Below are 18,815 nucleotides of genomic sequence, written 5' to 3' on the forward strand. Positions count from 1 at the left end.
CATTTGTTTCCAAATGCCCTATATCATAAGCTTTATAGACAGATTTAACAGTAAAATCATTTAAATAATTCTTAAATATTCATTAAATCAGAACATTGTGTGGAGACCAGCAAACTACTGACCTTTCTATCATTTGATTAGTTCTTATGGAAGTTGGAGATCAACCTGATCTTGGAATTTAATAAAATTGTCATGTTTCCTGTCAGCTCTTCTTTCTTTTCTTTTCATATCTGGGTCAAAACGATCACATACATTTTTCTGTCAACAGAAATGCAACAACCACTACTGGAACAAGCAAACAACAAACTTTTGTTTATCACCATTGGAGGTAATTCGGGTACTAGCACCTCCAGAGGTTCCCAACTTTGTTGTACATTAAAATTGCCTGCGGAACTGTTGAAGTCTGGGGCCCAAAGCAGGCATCAACTTTTTGAATATGCCCTGATGATCACACAGTGCAGTGTGAAAATCACTGCCTTACTCAAAAGTAAATTAATTTAATTACTGGTAATTAAAGAGAAGAATTAAAAGTTTATCCTACTATCCTGTACAGATTATTTTTAGGATAACCAAATAATCCTGGCCATTAATAGCTATCTTAAGGTATCTAAATACGCCAAAGGAATTCCTGCTGATAAATGTAGAAAGAACAATAAAATTAGAAAAATCACCAATTTGCATGCTCTAATGAAATGGTTCAAGCAAAGATTGTCAGTGTATGCAAAAACCACTGTATTTTGATCCTGGCTGCACATTAGAATCATCTTGGGAGTTTTTAAACTCCTAATATCTTAAATATTTAATATTTTAAATCTCTAATATTCAGACCACAGCTTGAATTGGAATCTCTGGGCATGGGACTCAGTCAGTGATAGTTTCTAAACTCTGCACCTACCCCATCCCAGGTGATTGCAGTGTGCAGCCAACATTGGAAACCATTGCACTAGGAGACAGGTTGATGATGAACTTGAAAATATGGAAAGATGGGGCTGCCATCACTTGAATTGGCTGACTGATCTTAGCAACTCTAAGCGTTACAGTATGACAAGATGTAAAGTATACAGCACCATCCATAAAGTATTCTAACCACAAGAGTTTGACCTGAAAGCTGCTAGCTCTAACTTTCTGTTTATAAGACATACTGAGGTTAGAGGATGTTTTAATGCCACCATGAGAAACCTGCACACAAGCTCGGAATGTGGAGCATCCTATGAGTTTGTTGCTATGGTTCCCTCAGTAAGCCAAGAACATGAAAATGAGGGTATGAGAGCCTCTTTTTAGATTTAAGGTACTTAAGTAGCAATCATAGTCCAATGCCATCAGTAAATCTTATTTCAGCCTGACTAGCACAAGCCAACTGAAGAAAGAAATTTTTGAGACATCAGGAAAATTTGACTGTGAACTCATTATATGGTGGAATAAATGTAGTTTTGCGAAGTCCTTATTTTACAGAGCTACATATGGAAGTATTTAGAGTTGAAATGATCTGATGTGAGGGATCTGTTTTAAAATTCTATAATAGTAGAAAAGAAAGATAAATGGAGCATAAAAAGTATGGCATAATGTTGTAACTTAAATTGGGGAGGTGGTTTGTTGATCTCTCTACTTTTATGAAAGTTTGAAAACTTAAATTTTAGAATACTTGAATACAAATTCTTTAAACAAAGGGTTCAGCATACTGTGGGTTAAAGTAGTACATCAAAGTGGCACATGTTAAAGCCAGCCAACTGTTGGTCATACTCCCAAGGTTAGCTGTGACACAAATGAAACCACTCTGAGGTAGATGAGAGAGTTTCTCGGCCAGTGGATGCTATTTAACATGTATTTCCACATAGTTGGGATTTTGTTAAATGAGTCCTAATTTAAGCAAAATTTTCTGTAAATGCTGGACATCAGCCTTTCTGCTAGTTTAGAACTCTACATTTATCACTGTGTTTGTGTGGACTGTAAGTAATTTCATTGTACATATCTCGGCCACAGACACTTTCACAGCGTAACTAGCCATAAGGCAGTTGCACTGTAAAGATAAAATCACGAAAAACAAAAGAGGGACATTCACTCAAAGGACATAATGAAACATGAAAAATGAATAGCAAAATGTAAAAGACTACTACAAAACACAAAATATTTGAATACATTCAAAATGTGGAAGGTAGAATCATGGCAATACTGACTTTATTTTGTGGGTTGTACCTAAGCATTTGTCTTCAAAGTATTTTGTTGATAGTATTAAACACTTTTTTTTTTTTTTGCTTGTTGATGTGTCTCCTTGTTTGGCATCACACTTTTTCTTTTTTCACTAAAATTTCTTTATTAAGAGAGGCATCATATTTCAAATGCTAGGATGCGTATTTGAAACTGAATTTTGTGTTGTGCTGTGATAAGCCTTGTTTGTTCTTAGCATATTGTCACATGTCTTTTGATAGATGTTCCAAAGTTCTGTGGGAAATGTGGGTGCAAACCTCTGCGCCACGGTACAAACCATTATGAGGGCTACGATTTACGTAATATAAAAATAGGAGTAGTGCATCACTGGAGAAAAGAAACCAAATTGTCAGCCAATTATTTTTATTTTATTTTTTTATCTTTTATGGCAAGATTGCCTTATGGCCAATTAAACAGCGAAAATGTTTCTGTTGAAAATGCTTATGGTAAAGTGATCTGCAGGCAAGATCCTTACAGTAAAAGTATTGGACATGGTTCATGGATGTATGGCAACCAGCAAATAAGAGTATATGCATTTTACTTTACAAATAACGTATCTGACCATTCCTACACCATTTACACATAATATATGGGGATGGATTACATACATCCCTCAAAGACTTAAATACAGTGATTTAGGGCTGTATCAAAATCTCATATCCAGTTCTAGCCTCTAACCTTTCATGTTTAATATAAATGTATTAAATAAGTATTTAAATGTTCTCATGCTCTTAGTGATATGTGAAGAAATATTCTGTTAACTACCTAAAATAAAACAAATTATCAAGTTTGAAAGCTCCTTCTTTTCTGTTACCATCTCTACAACACACAGAGCCATACTTCCTCAGTGAACAGTCATTGCTTTGGGAAATATCAAGGAGGCAGGCTATCATCTGTAACTCCACATTTCATTCTTATGGCAGAAAGTTAGTCTTCATTTAGGTTTATCTTGATAATCTTTACCAAAAAAGATAACCCAATAGAAAATTATAGAAAAACCTAGTTTCAGAAGACCCATTCATTTCTTATGGTAGTGAATATCCTCCTTTACAGATTTGTCTGGGTCTTTTTAAAGAATTTTTTTTTTAACAGAGGGAATCTATCTTATATCTCCGGCTATCAAATATATCCACTTTTATATTTGGTAACACTTTTTCCCTAAGGAATAAAGTGTGTCCTTGGAAAAATATTTGAATGATTTTGAGCACTTATTTTTCATAGACATTACCGCAAATCCTTTTCTTTTTTCAGCTTTCTCTATAGGAAGCAAGAGGCCCAGGGCCTTTCATGAGTACCTACCTGTAAACTCAGTGTTGGAAATTTGACATGTATGATCTATTTCTTTTCATTCTTACATTTCTAAACTCCTTGTTTTTCTAGTTTTCCTCTTACAGATATAAATTATTTATGGTAAGTATGACACCTGTATTTTAATTCATGCCTAGACAAAAAAATACTTGATAAATACTCATTTTAATATGACTATTTGCAAAAATTCCTTTTTTTTTTTTTCTAAAAAATACTTTTAATCATTTTGTATTCCTGAACAGAATTCAGGAATTTTACAATATTATGAACAAAAGATCTCTCTGGTGACATATAAAACTATAAAATACTTTACAGATGTGTCATTATAGAAATTGAAGAACGTGCTTTATACCAGCTTATGTAGATACAAAGTTTGCTTAAACCATGAAGTTGAATCTAGACAGATGAGCTTTTACAGTGGCTTTCAAGACAGATTAATTGATGTTTAGAGCAAAGTGTAAAGTGAACTAGAAGATACTTCATTAATGGTTTCTGCTTTCCAAGACGTTTTACTCAACATTTTCTAGATGAGTAAAATTTTTGGAGTCTTTCTCTTAATGTTTAAAAGATAATATAAGCATGTATAAGACCCAGAAACCTAGATACACTCGAGAACCAGACTAGAAATAGTTTCTGTAAACATGATCTTCTGCCCGTTCTCATAAGTTTTTTACTTCCATTAAAGCCCAGCTTTTAAAGGATATCATATGTGGGTACAGGTACACACACAATAATTTATATTTGAGTCAACAAACTCTGGGTATCTGTAATATTCTTAAAATATCAGTCAACATCTATCTATGTCTTCTATAGACCAAAGAATGTTTTTATGATTCATGTTTCCATTGCCCTATTTACATTTTTACTGTGCAACAGTATTCCCCAATGATGTCATTTCCCCCAATAATTGGGTTACCTGCTGTAGAAGTGACTCATGTACATCAAAGAAGTTACTGAAGAGAAGTGTATTCAAGGCCATCATCGGTGTTCTCTTCCAGAATTTGGCCTAGAGCTTTACTTCTTAGCCATAGAAGGCACTGGACTATTTCTACAGCTCTGTGGATAGACTCCTTTCTGAGCCTGTAGCCCTACAGGAAGCCACAGTACCATGGCCAAGTAGGAAGTTGAGTCCCCATAAGACAAAATTTTCTATTCATATTTTTCATAAAGTGTTGCCATTCTGAATATGAAGACTAACTTCAATTCACAGTCCAGAGTTAGAAAAAAAAGTGAGATACTCCATTCCCTTAGCCGTCAAAAAATCATCTGCATTCATTCTGTTAACCATCACAGGAGTCCTGCAAAAACTCATATTACACTATCTTTTATGCAAGGGCAAACCTCTAGACACCATAGCAACTCAGAGCAGGTACAAACAAGGAGATTCTAGCACAAAGTTACAGTATGCTGGACTAAGAAAGACTAGTTACAGGGTTGTATATACTAAAAATGTCCTTACTGATCTCTGGGTTCCTGTTTCCATGGTAATTTTACACCTAGCAAAGACCTCTGTTTCATATACTCTAAACAGTAAGACACATAGATTAACAAAGCAGAGGAATTTCAGTAATTTAAGTTCTTTAGTGAGAACTTACCCTGTTTCCTGAGCATATTTTTATGCATACTTGGTGTATATTTTGGACATACATCACAGAAAAGATAATACACTTTGTATTTTCTCTTTCACTGTAAGCTTAATGGGGTGGATAATACATGAGATTTACATAGCCCTACAGCATTATTATCCCTTACCCACTAATATTTTTCCTAGCTGCAACCTTCTACTTTTTCTAGTTAATTGCCTTTTTTTTTTTTTTTTTTTTTTAGTGATATTGGAGCACTCAGAAGAAATGTAATAGGCAAGAAGGGCCATGTTTCCAATAATCTCCTAGTCGTAAACACAAATGGGAGATTATCTCATTCTACCTTGAAGCTTGTTCAAATTCTACATTTTTAAACATGTATTTTCATGGAAAATGATAATTTCAGGTTTGAAAATGCCCCATAATGTATTTCTGATGTCCCACAAAGCATGTTTGTGAAAAAGTAACACATGTTCTTCAGTACACAGATTAAAGAAATAGCATTGACATTCCGTTTGTCATTTTTGCTCATAAAAATGTCTCAGTTGCATGTTCTGACTGTGCTAAATCACACCATGCCAACTATTTAATTTTAGTTTATAGCAATGAGCATGAAGTGATCCCATCCTGTGAGGCTCTGTGGTTTATCTGGTAAATTTGACTAGTGTCTTCTTTTATTCCACTAGCATGTGTTTTTAAAAGACATTCATTTTAGGCACACCTGGGTGGCTCCGTCGGGTAAGCATCTGGCTTCGGCTCAAGTCATGATCTCCCGGTTCATGAATTTGAGCCCAGCATCAGGCTCCACAATGACAATGCAGAACCTGCTTGGGATTCTGTTGTCTGTCTCTCTGCCCCTCCCCCACTTCCCCTCCCCCCCCCCAAAATAAATAAACTTTTAAAAAGACATTTATTTTAGAGTAAGATTGCACAAATAGTGCATAATTAATAATTTCAAGCCTTACCTGGGTGCCTCCGCGGTTCAGTTGGTTAAGCCTCTGACTCTTGATTTCAGCTCAGGTCATGATCTCTGGGTTTGTGAGATCAGGCTCTGCGCTGACAGCATGGAGCCTGCTTGGAATTCTCTCTCTCCTCTACCCCTCCCCCGCACATGCATGAGCTCGCTCGCTCTCTCTCTCAAAATTAATAAACTTAAAAATATAATAATTTCGAACTTTACCATACTACAATACGAATACTTTATTCAGTAATTAGGAAGTGGGTCTTCTTACCTTAGGTATAACATCTATGCATACATACATTTATATATGTGCATATAATTTGTGAATTGTAAGTTTTCAACAAAATAGTAAATAATAGTAAAACTTTGAAAATTATTTAACTTCTAATGATTAAGATGTCAGTATCTTTTTGTCTTTGCATATGTAGATTACATTGGGCTTCATTACAGAAATAGAGAAATAACTGAAGACCTCATTCGTAGTTTAAAATTTGGTTGTTTTGTACTTCATATTAGATTAATCTCATTTATCTATCAACTTCTTAAAACTTACTTAAACATAAAAAATAGGGGTGCTTGGCTGTCTCAGTTGGTGGAGTATGCAGCTCTTGATCTCAAGGTTGTGGGTTCAAGCCCCAAGTTAGGTGTATAGATTACTTAAAAATGAAATCTTTAAAATGAAGTTTATATCCTGTTCTCTAAACCTAATTATTTAGATCTTCAAATTGGATTTGGGGGACACGGGAATTTAGTATTTTAGTACTCTAGTTAGCCATCTCAAAGTCCTTTTCTATATTATATTGTTTGAGGCATTGCATTTCAAAGTATAAGAAATAGGTACTAACATTGAGAGGGTACATGGTTATACTACTTTCAGGGTAATTTTGTTTATTTTGTTTGTTTTTGTATTTTTTTAAGATACTAGTTTTAAGTTTTATTTATTAGGGTGACCGGTATAGAATCCTGTATCTCACAATTTGTGCTTGTTCTATTTAAGATTTATTTTATCTTAACTTATCTTATTTTTAGAGAAAGTGGGGATGAGGGGCAGGGAGAGAGAGAGATAAAATCCCAAGCAGGCCCCATGCTCAGCTCAGAGCCTGACGTAGGGCCAGATCCCACAACCCTGGGATCATGACCTGAGCTGAAATCAAGAGACGCTCAACCTACTGAGCTGTCCAAGTGCCCCAAGATTATTTTAAATAGCTTCTCTTAAAGAGTTTAAATGAGCACAATTGTTTGCCACATGGTTTGTGAGAAAATGTTCTGGGTGAGGAGACACAATTGCTGAGGTACAGATTTGTAGGGTGCCTCTTTCTCTTTTCCTATTTAAATAATAGCTCCTAATAGTTTTTTAAAAATGAAGAGGCATACATGGAACTCTAATGGGTTTCGGTTTCCATGGTGATAAGTTCTCCGATCCTGACACTGCATGCCACCTAGTGTTTCCAAGCCAAAAGCTTTCATGTATTGGCGTCCCACGTTTTATCTCGTACTAAACCTGAAGCTAAGAACTATCTAAACCTCTCTTCCTTTTGAAAAATGGTACCCTTTCCATGTATGAGAAGTCTTGGAGCTACCGCAGGGGTGCTTCCATGTCTGCTGCCGTTTCGTATTCAATGTCTCTGGGCTTCATTTGGACGAACAAAGCCCCGGTGGACTGCAGCACAGCCCTGCCTTCAGGCCGACCCTTGCATTGCTATTCCCAGGCACTCCAGTTCTACAGAAAACTCTAGTAGCCTAGCAAACTACATATTTTACTCAGTCCTGCATAAAATTCCGTCAAGAAGTGCTATATAAGAGCGTGTGGAACCCTGGAACTTGTAACGCAAGACTTACAAATGAAGCAGATCACTCTTCAGGATCATCAGCCTGCCGGAGACTCAGATCATGTTTCAGTGTGTACCAGGGAAACCATACACAATCTGTAATCTTTATTGAAATTCCAAGCTTAAGAATTCAGAACCGTCACAGAACTCTACCACCTAGAAATGTCCTGTCAAATAATAAATCAGGAGACAGGTCGTTAAAAGCCTATATTAAGAATGTCAGTGAATCTTTCTGGAGGCTAAGAAACAAAACCTTGGATTGAATTCAGCGTCGAGCTAAAGGTTTAGAATGCAGTGGGGCTCCCGGCTCTCCTATAAACCTTGTATTTGCTTTCCAAACTAGCTTGATCAGCAGTTCCTAAAAGTTTCACTTCGCTTTACATAGATAAACTTTATTGAACATTTTAAAGCTGCAGCACTATGCCAGGCATGAATCAGCATTCAGTAAAGAGAAGTTGTTCTTCTTACTAGGAATTTGTTTGTTCCACACATATTTACTGGGCACCTACTGAGTGGAATGTACCATCCTAGGCACTGAGGAAGTAACAGTAAACATACCAGACGAGAGTCCCTGATCATGCTGAGCTTATGTTCTAGGGGAGGGAGGTATAAGTGTAGTAAAGAAGGGGCAAGTTGGCCTCCTGTGGTAAGATATTACTTCCTTAAGGAAATTTTTCTGAAGCTACTTTTCCCCAGGCACTCCCTCTCTTTCTGTCTTACACACACACCTGTCTTTTCACATAGCTGCATAGTTAGGGCCTTAAAAAATAGCTAAAGGAAGAAAGTCAGAAAGGAAAAACAAATGAAGACATTGAAATCCTTAGGACTCTGTGTTGGACTCGGAGTGTGATACAGACTTCATATAAATCTTTGAAGAGATAGTGAAGCCGGCATTCCTGAAAAAAATGTTTACTAGCAACCTGAGAGTTAAATTTGAGGAAAGACAGAGTTGTGAAGATAATCATAACATGGGCTAATATATTTTGAAGGTAATAGAGAAAAGAGGTCATATATGAATGGAAATGGGGACAGGCAGTGTAATTATACCACCTCGATTTGTATGCTGTAGCATACAAAAAAAAGCAGGAATAGGGAAGGAGGTAAATAGTTTTGTTTTTAAGTTCAAGATGGCACAATGGTACAGTTGGAAGGAAAATAAGATCATGGAAGAGACTGATTTGGCTAGAGAAAACAAGGATCAGGTTAGATTTGTCTGTATTCGTTTGGAAAGAGACTACAAGTAAGATAAGCAAATGGATAAAAAATTAAAGTTTCCATCATTTGTAAATCTGAAAACTCCATACTGAGTTCCACTGATTTTAGATAACATGAAATATGACAGAAAAGCCTAGTTCTACCTTCAGAGGTTTCATTACCAAACTCAGTAATGTAAACACCATGCAAGTTTTTATTTCAAAAGTTTGGAGGTATGGAGGACCTTTTATTAAACACTTGGCTACTGTTCTGAGTTTGTTAGTCCTCTTGGAGGATGTCACCTGAGTGGTGAGTTTTCCAAGGAGGAACGAGGAACAAGGTCCGTTTTCAGATTTTAATTTAACATAGTTTGTAAGTTCACTTGGGGTGGTAATCAGGATGAACAACTTTCATGAAATTTAGGAAAACATATTAATAAAACGGGTATATGGAACACTTCCATATAGAAAAGAGTAAATCATTGTGCAGTTTACAATGAAAATACTCTTTTATTAACATATAGATTATAAGAAGGTACAAATATCTGAACCTTTTTTTAGCAAGTTTTTATGTAATACTGTCATTAGATTTCGCTGTTTAAACTTCTCTTCTTACAGATGTGCCAAATACTGGTGTAAACAAACCTAGAGTTTCTGACGCTGTCCATCCCAACAACTATCTCATCAGGACAGAGCCAGAACAAGGGACCCTCTACTCACCAGAGCAGACATCTCTCCATGAAAGTGAGGGTCTGTTGTATTATCTTTTAAGTATTTGATTTGGTTTTCATATACGCTTTTTGAAAATGAGCATCCGAAGTGTAAAGTAAAGGTGTTTCCTGCTGGTTTCATTCCTGCAGGATCATTGGGTAACTCAAGAAGTTCAACACAAATGAATTCTTATTCTGACAGTGGATACCAGGAAGCAGGGAGTTTCCATAACAGCCAGAATTTGAGTAAAGCAGATAATAGACCACAGCATTCATTTCTAGGATCAACTAATAACCATTTGGTGAGGAATTCAAGAGCTGAAGGACAAACACTGGTTCAGGTAAGCCAAGAACATCAAGATCCTAGTGACGAAATAACCCCCCTAATTGAATATCTGTCATAAGTATTCTTTCTGGATTGATTTTATAGAATGGACAAAGTAGCGAAATCAATTTAACGTTATTAGAGTCTGTGATAGTAAAAAGAACATTTAGGAATTGTTAGCTTGTATCAGTAAATTCTAATAAATTCCAGATATAGGAGAGTAATTCTTCTAGAGGAAGCAAGTTTGGCATGAGAGGAAGAATATTGGTGGGGTGGGGGGAGTATTAGAAAACTAGGTAGAATGTTGCAGTGCCTTAGGTATTATGCGTTTCTAAAAATACTAGAGCTACAATATGTTCTAAAGAGTCCTAGAGGGTAGAACACTATTCCCACACCTGAATAAAATGGCACTGGCCTGTTGTAATCAAAATGCTTTGCCTTCATCTTTGGAATTGTTCCCTGAAATCACATTTATTTGCTAGAATATAGATACTCTTGCCTATAGAAAGTTGTTTAGAAGTGTAAGCATTCTGTTAAGTTAGGGTTTTCTCACTTGTTTGTCAAAAAAAAGATTGCCTGTGTATGTACTTGTAAAACCTCCTTAGCTCCCGTATTCACTGCCACTTCACGGACTTCGATCCACCAGCATGTACCAAAATTCATGGAAGCAGTAGGATCCTGAGTGGTAGTAACCAGCGGGGATAACAGTCTGTCGAAGTACCCAGTGATTTCTCTGGAACTGAAAAATGCCAAGATGATCAAGAAGTTAGGCAGACACTAATCCTCTCATAATGTTGTAGAGGAAGCCCTGAAGGTAACACTACCATGGGCCAGGCTTCCCAGTGCCAAAGGAGAAACAGGAGAGGACTTTGGCACTTTGGCTCAACAGTTTAGAAGAAATTTTTAAGTATTGAGAAACATCTCTATATTAAAACAAACGAAAATAGAGTGCATGTTATTTTTTTCTTCTCCAATCATCATATTCCTAGTGCATGAGGGATGCTTTGATGGGAAAGTGTGAGAAGCTTTAGACTGTTTACAGGAGTTAATCGGCTTAGGTGAATTTTTATGTCAGCTGGTTTGAAGTCACACTTTTGAATAATAATTATCTTAACTACAGACATTTGTTCATCTCCCTAGAAGTGGTCATGTTACCTCTTTTTTCTTTTCTTTTCTTTTCTTTTTTTTTAACTTAAGGTAAGTTGATTTTGTTCCTAGAGCTGAAGAGTTAGGTTGCAAGGGGGCAACCTGTGCAACTGAGCTGTCCCTTGAGAATAGATACACAGAGGAGTGCTTTGGACCCCAGGCCCTATCCAGACATTCATTTATTCCACATTTGATCACATTCCTTTCATTAATGGGGCCAACCCATAAGGACAAAAAAATTATAGACACTCCTCTAGCTACATTTAGATTGGTACATTCAAATTTTGTTTTGTTTTACACAAATGCCTTACCATGGCCAAAAACATTGACTCACAGGGAACAAAATAAATACATTGATCCAGTGACGCTTTACACTTGCAATACAGCATTTTTTTAATTGTGTACAGTGTACTGATTCAACAATTCTGTATATTACTCTGTGCTCATCATTATAAGTGTTTCCCTAATTCCCTTTATCTATTTCATCCATCCCCCCATCCACCTCCCCTCTGGCAACTCCCAGTTTGTTCTCTGTATTTAAGGATCTGGTTTTTTATTCCTCTGTTTCTTTTTTCTTTGTTTCTTCGTTTGTTTTCTTTCTTAAATTCCACATGTGAGTGAAATCATATGGTATTTGTCTTTCTCTAACTTACTCCACTTAGCATTATACCCTCTAGGTCCATCCATGTTGTTGTAAATGGCAATGTAACATTTATCTGTTGTGAAAATGCATAGGCAAGAGGGTAAAAAATATAAAGACAAAGGAAAAAGGAATATTAAGTACCTTCAGATCTCTCGTTATTAACTGATTCTGAGGGGGAAAAAGTTAGAGGTTAAACTACCAAAAAAAAAAAAGTAGACCAAGAGAAGCACAATAAGGACAAATTAATATCCAGCTCTAAAGCATAAAAAGGAAAGAAACTTAGACGCCTAAAATGAGCAGTGAATTCATGTTCTGTAGTGAGCTATGTGCATTTTGTTCTGTAATGACAGTGGACACAAAACCCTGGATAAACCCGTTCTCTTTTTTCCCCCCCCTTTCATCAGCCATCAGTAGCCAATCGGGCCATGAGAAGAGTTAGTTCAGTTCCATCTAGAGCACAGTCTCCTTCTTATGTTATCAGCACAGGCGTGTCTCCTTCAAGGGGGTCACTGAGAACTTCTCTGGGTAGTGGATTTGGCTCTCCATCAGTGACAGACTCCCGACCACTGAACCCCAGTGCATATTCCTCAACCACATTACCTGCTCAGCGGGCAGCATCTCCATACTCTGCACAGAGACCTGCATCCCCAACAGCTGTACGTCGGATTGGGTCAGTCACCTCCCGGCAGACCTCCAATCCCAACGGACCAACCCCTCAGTACCAAACCACCGCCAGAGTAGGGTCCCCGTTGACCCTGATGGATGCACAGACTCGAGTAGCTTCCCCATCCCAAGGCCAGGTGGGGTCGTCGTCCCCCAAACGCTCAGGGATGACTGCCGTACCACAACATCTGGGACCTACACTGCAAAGGACTGTTCACGACATGGAACAATTTGGACAGCAGCAGTATGAAATTTACGAAAGGATGGTTCCACCTCGGCCAGACAGCCTGACAGGTGAGTTCAAGGTGACAGCACTACATAAAGCCCGGTGAGGAAATCTTCTGTGCAGTCGTCACCGAAACAGAGCATATAAAGTGGAAAAAGCTTATAGTTTTATCTCAAAATTTATACTGCTGACTTCAGGCTGACTTGTCTTTCAGGCTCTATAATTCTTAATGCATGAAACTATATATACATTTATATCAACCAGAAATCTTTTGCAATGAATGCATTTTCCCCCTCCCAATATTAGGATATAAAAAGTACTTTTTTTGCATTTTAGAAACATTGATTGGAATTCTAAGCTGTTTGTTGGGGTTTGTGGGGGGTTGCTTGTTTTTTTTTTTTTTTTAATGAAAAATTGTTCACCAGGTAGGCCTACCTATATCCAAACCTCTAAGTTATGTTAAAAAATGGTATCAGAATATCTCTTGAAATATTTAGCTTTTTTAAAAGAAATGCTTTAATGATACAGAATATGGATTTTTCTCACCTACTGCCTTGATTTTAGCATCCCAGTGGGAAATGCACAAAGCTCTTATGATTACCTTCAAATGCCATTCGGATTAAGTCAGAAAGACACCAGCAAGGTGCCTGATATTATAGCCATTTCCTCCAGGGTATTTTCATGGAGGGTTTCCCACCTAATGTATAGGCATTGTTCTTTTTATCAAAATGAAATTTATCCTTAGTTAGTGTTTTAAAATACATTTTTAACATGTACACAATGGTAAAAAAAAAAAAATTAAAGAATGTGTGTTTACATATGTATGTATTACAGATGTGCACTCACTGTGTTTTATACTGATGGGATTCTATTATATATTTATATATTGTATATATCTTATACCATGTAAATATGTATAATATATATGTATATCTTCTTTTTTAATATGTCTGAGAGCTCCATTCTGCCAATAGATGCCTAGGACCCTATTTTTATAGATGTATTATAATTTATTTTATCTCTTCCTTATTAACATTTAGGTTTTTTCATATTTAGGCATTAGAGACAACAATGTAACGTGTATGTAGCTAGTTCTGTATTGGTCTTGCATATTTGCACATAGATACTAAGATAACTGTGGGATCCATTTCTTGAAGTAGAATTGCTAGATCAAACTAGGTGCTTATTTGTTCTTAAAGAAATACTATCCTACCTCGTGCCTTCCAGGGAAGTTGCACAGATTTCTATTTCCACCAATAGGTTTAAGCATATCTGTTCTCCTAAACCTTCACTAGCACCGCATATTGTCAGAGTGCCTCATCTTTGCCAATGTCGTAGATTAAAAGCTGTACCTCATTGTTTTAAGTGCCCTTTATCGAGTTATGACTGATGTTGAAGATTTTACATGTTTATCAGCCTTTTTATTTCTTTTCTCCAAACCACAAGTTTAGGTTTTTTGTCTATTTTTAACTTATGAAAGCTTTTTATACTTGAAGTAAATTAGCTTCTAGTAATATACTTCTCGGGTATTTTTTCTATTTTGTAACTTGTCTTTTGACTTTGTTTTTGGTATTTTTTATTTATAGAAGTTTTTAATATTTTGTATAGCAAAATTAATATCATTTCCTTATGGCTTCTGGGAAAGGTATTTTCTAGTTGAATAATTTTGCATGAAGAATTCATATTGAACTAGATTTTGAGCTCAAAAGAAATTCCTAGTGGAGAAACCACCTCTTTTTCATTCAGTCATCAGAGGAGTGTACTTGACTTAGATATTTTCTGGCATGCCTCTGAAAGTATGCAGCAAAGTGAGATAGGAATCATTTATGAAATTCTGTCTCCCAAGGAAACCTTAAAAGATAAATAGTTCTGAGGATTTCTGTATTCCCCCCAGTGTACGTATAGAATAGCTATGCAGAAATCTATGTTTGCCGTAGAGTGAAGTGGAAACCCAGGAAGGAAGTGAGCACATCAATTACTGTCTCTATGTTTAACCCTGAGAGGGATGATCTTCTTTGGTCTACAAAGCCTGTCTTCTGCCATCACAGGTGAAATTAGACTTTATGTTTAGAGCTAGCCTATCACAGATTTTTTGCCCTAATCTACTACAGTCTTGAAAAGAAGCAAAGGGTGTCCTTATAAAGGTTCTAGGAATGCTCTGCCTTCCCATTGTCTCCTGCCTGCTTATTCTGAATGTGGATCCTAATTTGTGAATTCCTTTCTTTCATTCTTACTTCCAAAAGCCATGTGCTTATCATGATATTTATTATGGTTCTTGATCTCAAAGGATTAATAACCTGTTAATTGATAAGCCTGAAGCAATATTTTCTAGTAGATTCGGACACTTGGATATTTGGTGATCATAATTTAAGTGATGATACAATATGTGTATAAATTACTTCCTACAACAGAAAAATATCTCTGCCCTAAAATACTCATTTCAGTAAAATCATAGCATGTCAAGAAAAATTTTGAGAATATAAAGAATACTATTTGGAAGATAAATTTATGTTTATTTGCAATGTCTTAAATATAAAGATTTTAAATCAAAGGGAATATGTCATTGTAATAGGTAAACTAATGTGTATTTGTGGAATTGCAAATAGAAACTATTGGTTAGATAAATAATTTTGTAGATCAGCATTTTCCATTATTTGGAGGGGGAGATAAGGTTATAAAAATTTGCATAAATGCTTCTGGAAAAGTTATTTCTAATAACAGTTATGGAACATATTTACTTATCTTGCAGTTTAAAAGACACTAAGTTACAGTGGACTTTCTACACTTAATCATTTTACTTAATCTATGGAGGCTATGTAATTTTATAATTTTTTAAATGTAAATCTGTAAGACTGTGTGTTTTGTTTGCATGCATGAGCAGGTGAACAAAATTAGTAGCCATCACTGTTACGTTACTCACAAAGATTATGTTACTCACGAAATAAAAGCCTTAGAATTATAGTGAAATGAACATTTCATTTATAAATGTTCATTTCACTATAATTCTAAGGCTTTTATTTCCCATTTCAGTCTGTCACATATAGCAATTTCATCTCACTAATAATCTTATAACAAGTGAATAGTTGCTGGATACTTTTTATGGTTCTCAACAAGCTCATTTGGTTTCCTTTCCCATGAAATTATAGTAAATACTTGCAAATATTTATAAATCATATCATATAGCATGGTTTCCAGTGAAGAATCCAGCCAGATTCTTGCATAGTGAGAATATAACATTCTGATTATGTGCAAAATGCTTTGTTTGAGGGCATGGCTGTTCAGCCAACTTCATGAGCATTCATTGCTCAGCTTGTTTGTGCCCAAGTGTTGAGTGATCTACAGAGTATCACAGCAAATCACAAGTATTTGTGGCTTTATTGAGTGTTAAAATAGCACCTTGTATTGAGAAGATTACCAAGGACCAGGTACATTTACCTGCCCACTTTATATCACCATTAACAAATGCAATGCCTGCACTTTCATTCAAAATGCATCCCATAAAGAAATGGAGCTTATCCTCTGCTAAGAAGAATGAGAAATCTGCCAGTGAATGAAAAGCTGAAATCTCCAAATGAGAACTTTACGATAACAATCATGGTATCATCTTTAGAGTTACATTGGCTTCCATGGACCCCTGGTGGGCTAAACTTGCCCTTTAATTCTGTGTGAACGCAGAGGGCTCTATCGAGTTCCAGATCTGTCGCACCATGTCTTATTGAACCCGGAGGGTTCACTGTGTCCAGTGTTGGGTTCCTCTCAGCCCTACCAGGAGGTAGTTTTCTGATGGGGATGAATCACATTTCCTTTTGGGCTCTCAGTTTCCTTGGTTTTGAAATGAAGTTTGGCTGGAGAATCTCCCAATTACATAATTGTTTAAGCCTCTGATCTTCATTTTGGCAAGTGGAGAGCAGTAGCTAATGCCCACATTGGTTCATTTAGTTTCTTACCATGTCACCTTGCTGTCCAGGGTAGGTAATAATCATTCATTTCAGGAGCTCTACGTATTAAACTTTCTTGCCACTCCTCACTAAGCAACATTATCACTCATACTCAGGCCCATTTGCTTTTTGTTGTGATATGATTAACTGAGCTAATAGGATATGAATGAACCTATCTTTTTGTAATTAGTTACTGTGTTAATTATTTGCAATCTTTTTAAAAGGAAGTAAGTGCTGACTTCAGATATGTTTGTGCTTTCTCTTACTCATATTTGGAATGTAACCTTAGTCACTATTCTTACCAAGTGACAGATTTTCCTTACTAGTGATGACAGATCACAAACTTCTGAGCATCCTAATATAGAATGTAGTAATTCACTTTCTTTAAGCAAATAAAATGTTTGAGTTTGAACTGTACTTTTTTTTATCACAAATCCCATGTGTAAACTTTGGTTATTAGCAATTTGAATGAAAAAATATTTCAAATGATCTAATGTTAATGTACTAACTTTGTATTTTTCCTTTGCACTAGAAAGAAGGTAAACAAGAATCTGGTATGTGGGTTCCAGCAAAAACAGCTATGTTTGTTTTTTTTAAAAAGGAAAAATACAGTGATAACAAATAGTAAAATAATACCTCATAATACTAAATAAATGTTATTGCTTCATTGATAATATTCCAAATTTTGTAACATAAAATTTCATGTTTTACTGAAAAATCATGGGTGAATTGAAAGATATATTTCAGAAGTGTTCTTGAATCTCAGCCTTCACTAAGCACTATTAAATAGGCATTGTCTTAGATGTTGAGGTTTAAAGAGGCGTGGGACATGGTGGGCCCTGCCCCCAAAGAGATGGTTGTCCAGTTCTGCAGAGCAGGAAAAGAGAATGACATGAGCCATTGTTTTTATGTTTTAACTGTGAAAATCATGTAACCACAGAAGAGGGCATTCTCTCTTTGGTCACCACCATAAAATAGCTTACAGTTGGGGAATGAATTTCAGAGTATCAAACCACACAATAATTTTTTCTTACAAAATTTACCTTTATTTAGCTGCCAAGAGAAAGTTTAACTCAAAAAAATGTATATAACATCCCTTTCATAGCTGGCATCCTTCTCTTGTAAAGTTCACCAGGTCTAGTGTTTAGTCTTAACATTGGGTCCTATTGGTTAGATCCTATTAATTAAGTCTTTTAACCTCTCCACAATTTTCTCAGTTTCTTAATGATGTAATTTTCCTGCCTCTAGGCTTACGGAGTTCCTACGCTAGTCAGCACAGCCAGCTTGGGCAAGACCTTCGTTCAGCTGTGTCTCCTGACTTGCACATCACTCCTATATATGAGGGGAGGACCTACTACAGCCCCGTGTACCGCAGCCCAAACCACGGGACCGTGGAGCTCCAAGGATCACAGACAGCATTGTATCGCACAGGCTCAGGTGGGTCTTAGTGCTGTTTAGCTGGTTTTCCCAAATGCAATGCCCAAGAGCAGACGGATTTTATTGAGATTGGTACCCTGTTAGAATGAAATCATGTTGCCCATTCAGTTGTCAGATAAGCAGCTATCACAGTAGATCAATAAACAGTACAACACAAGTTCATGTTGTACCTATTTATAGGTGATATATTTTCACCTTAGTCTAATCAATGAATGCAGTGATTAGTTTGTTAATTCACAAATAAGTTTGTAGAGCTACACGTATGACTCTCCTTGCATTAGAAACATGTTAGATACAGAAAGGAAAACCTGAGTTGGAATATTTCTTTGTGGTTTTTGTTGCCTGGAATATGTATTTACAGAAGATTCCTTTATGAGTTATTTGGCTATCTTTATTTCAGCATGTATGTATCCCAAGTGTATTTGGTATTACTCCTCTTCAGATACTAGATTTCCTCTGAATGTCTACATGTGGAATGTGAACATGTAGACCGAGTCCTCATGATGGACTCAGTCTGAGGCAGAATACAGTAGCTGCATTTATAAAAACAGGGATGAGTGCATCACACCCTTGCACCCCCACTCTCACATTTATGCCATCCCATATTGGCTGACAGAGCAGAAGCTATGGCCCATGGCCAAGTGAGCT

At 36.3% G+C, this 18,815-nt stretch overlaps 1 protein-coding gene and 1 long non-coding RNA gene across 11 annotated transcripts in view; one reads left to right on the forward strand and one right to left on the reverse strand.

Moving 5' to 3' along the window:
• LOC122240929 overlaps positions 1–8,107 on the reverse strand; it is a 65,534-nt gene extending 57,427 nt beyond the window's left edge. The window contains exon 1 of the long non-coding RNA XR_006220729.1: positions 7,897–8,107. This is a non-coding gene — a long non-coding RNA (uncharacterized LOC122240929). The remainder of the gene's footprint in view (positions 1–7,896) is intronic.
• The window catches only part of PKP4 (plakophilin 4), a 238,065-nt gene that overhangs the window by 169,530 nt on the left and 49,720 nt on the right, over positions 1–18,815 (forward strand). For 8 of the 10 annotated variants that reach the window (XM_042994487.1, XM_042994481.1, XM_042994489.1 and 5 more), the window contains 4 exons: positions 9,698–9,829; positions 9,940–10,130; positions 12,308–12,860; positions 17,979–18,167. In XM_042994487.1, the coding sequence (XP_042850421.1) occupies positions 9,698–9,829; positions 9,940–10,130; positions 12,308–12,860; positions 17,979–18,167 (1,065 nt within the window). The remainder of the gene's footprint in view (positions 1–9,697; positions 9,830–9,939; positions 10,131–12,307; positions 12,861–17,978; positions 18,168–18,815) is intronic. The other 2 variants (XM_042994484.1, XM_042994485.1) reach the window with 1 other exon arrangement.

Source organism: Panthera tigris, chromosome C1, assembly GCF_018350195.1.
Source record: "Panthera tigris isolate Pti1 chromosome C1, P.tigris_Pti1_mat1.1, whole genome shotgun sequence".
Lineage (NCBI taxonomy): Eukaryota > Metazoa > Chordata > Mammalia > Carnivora > Felidae > Panthera > Panthera tigris.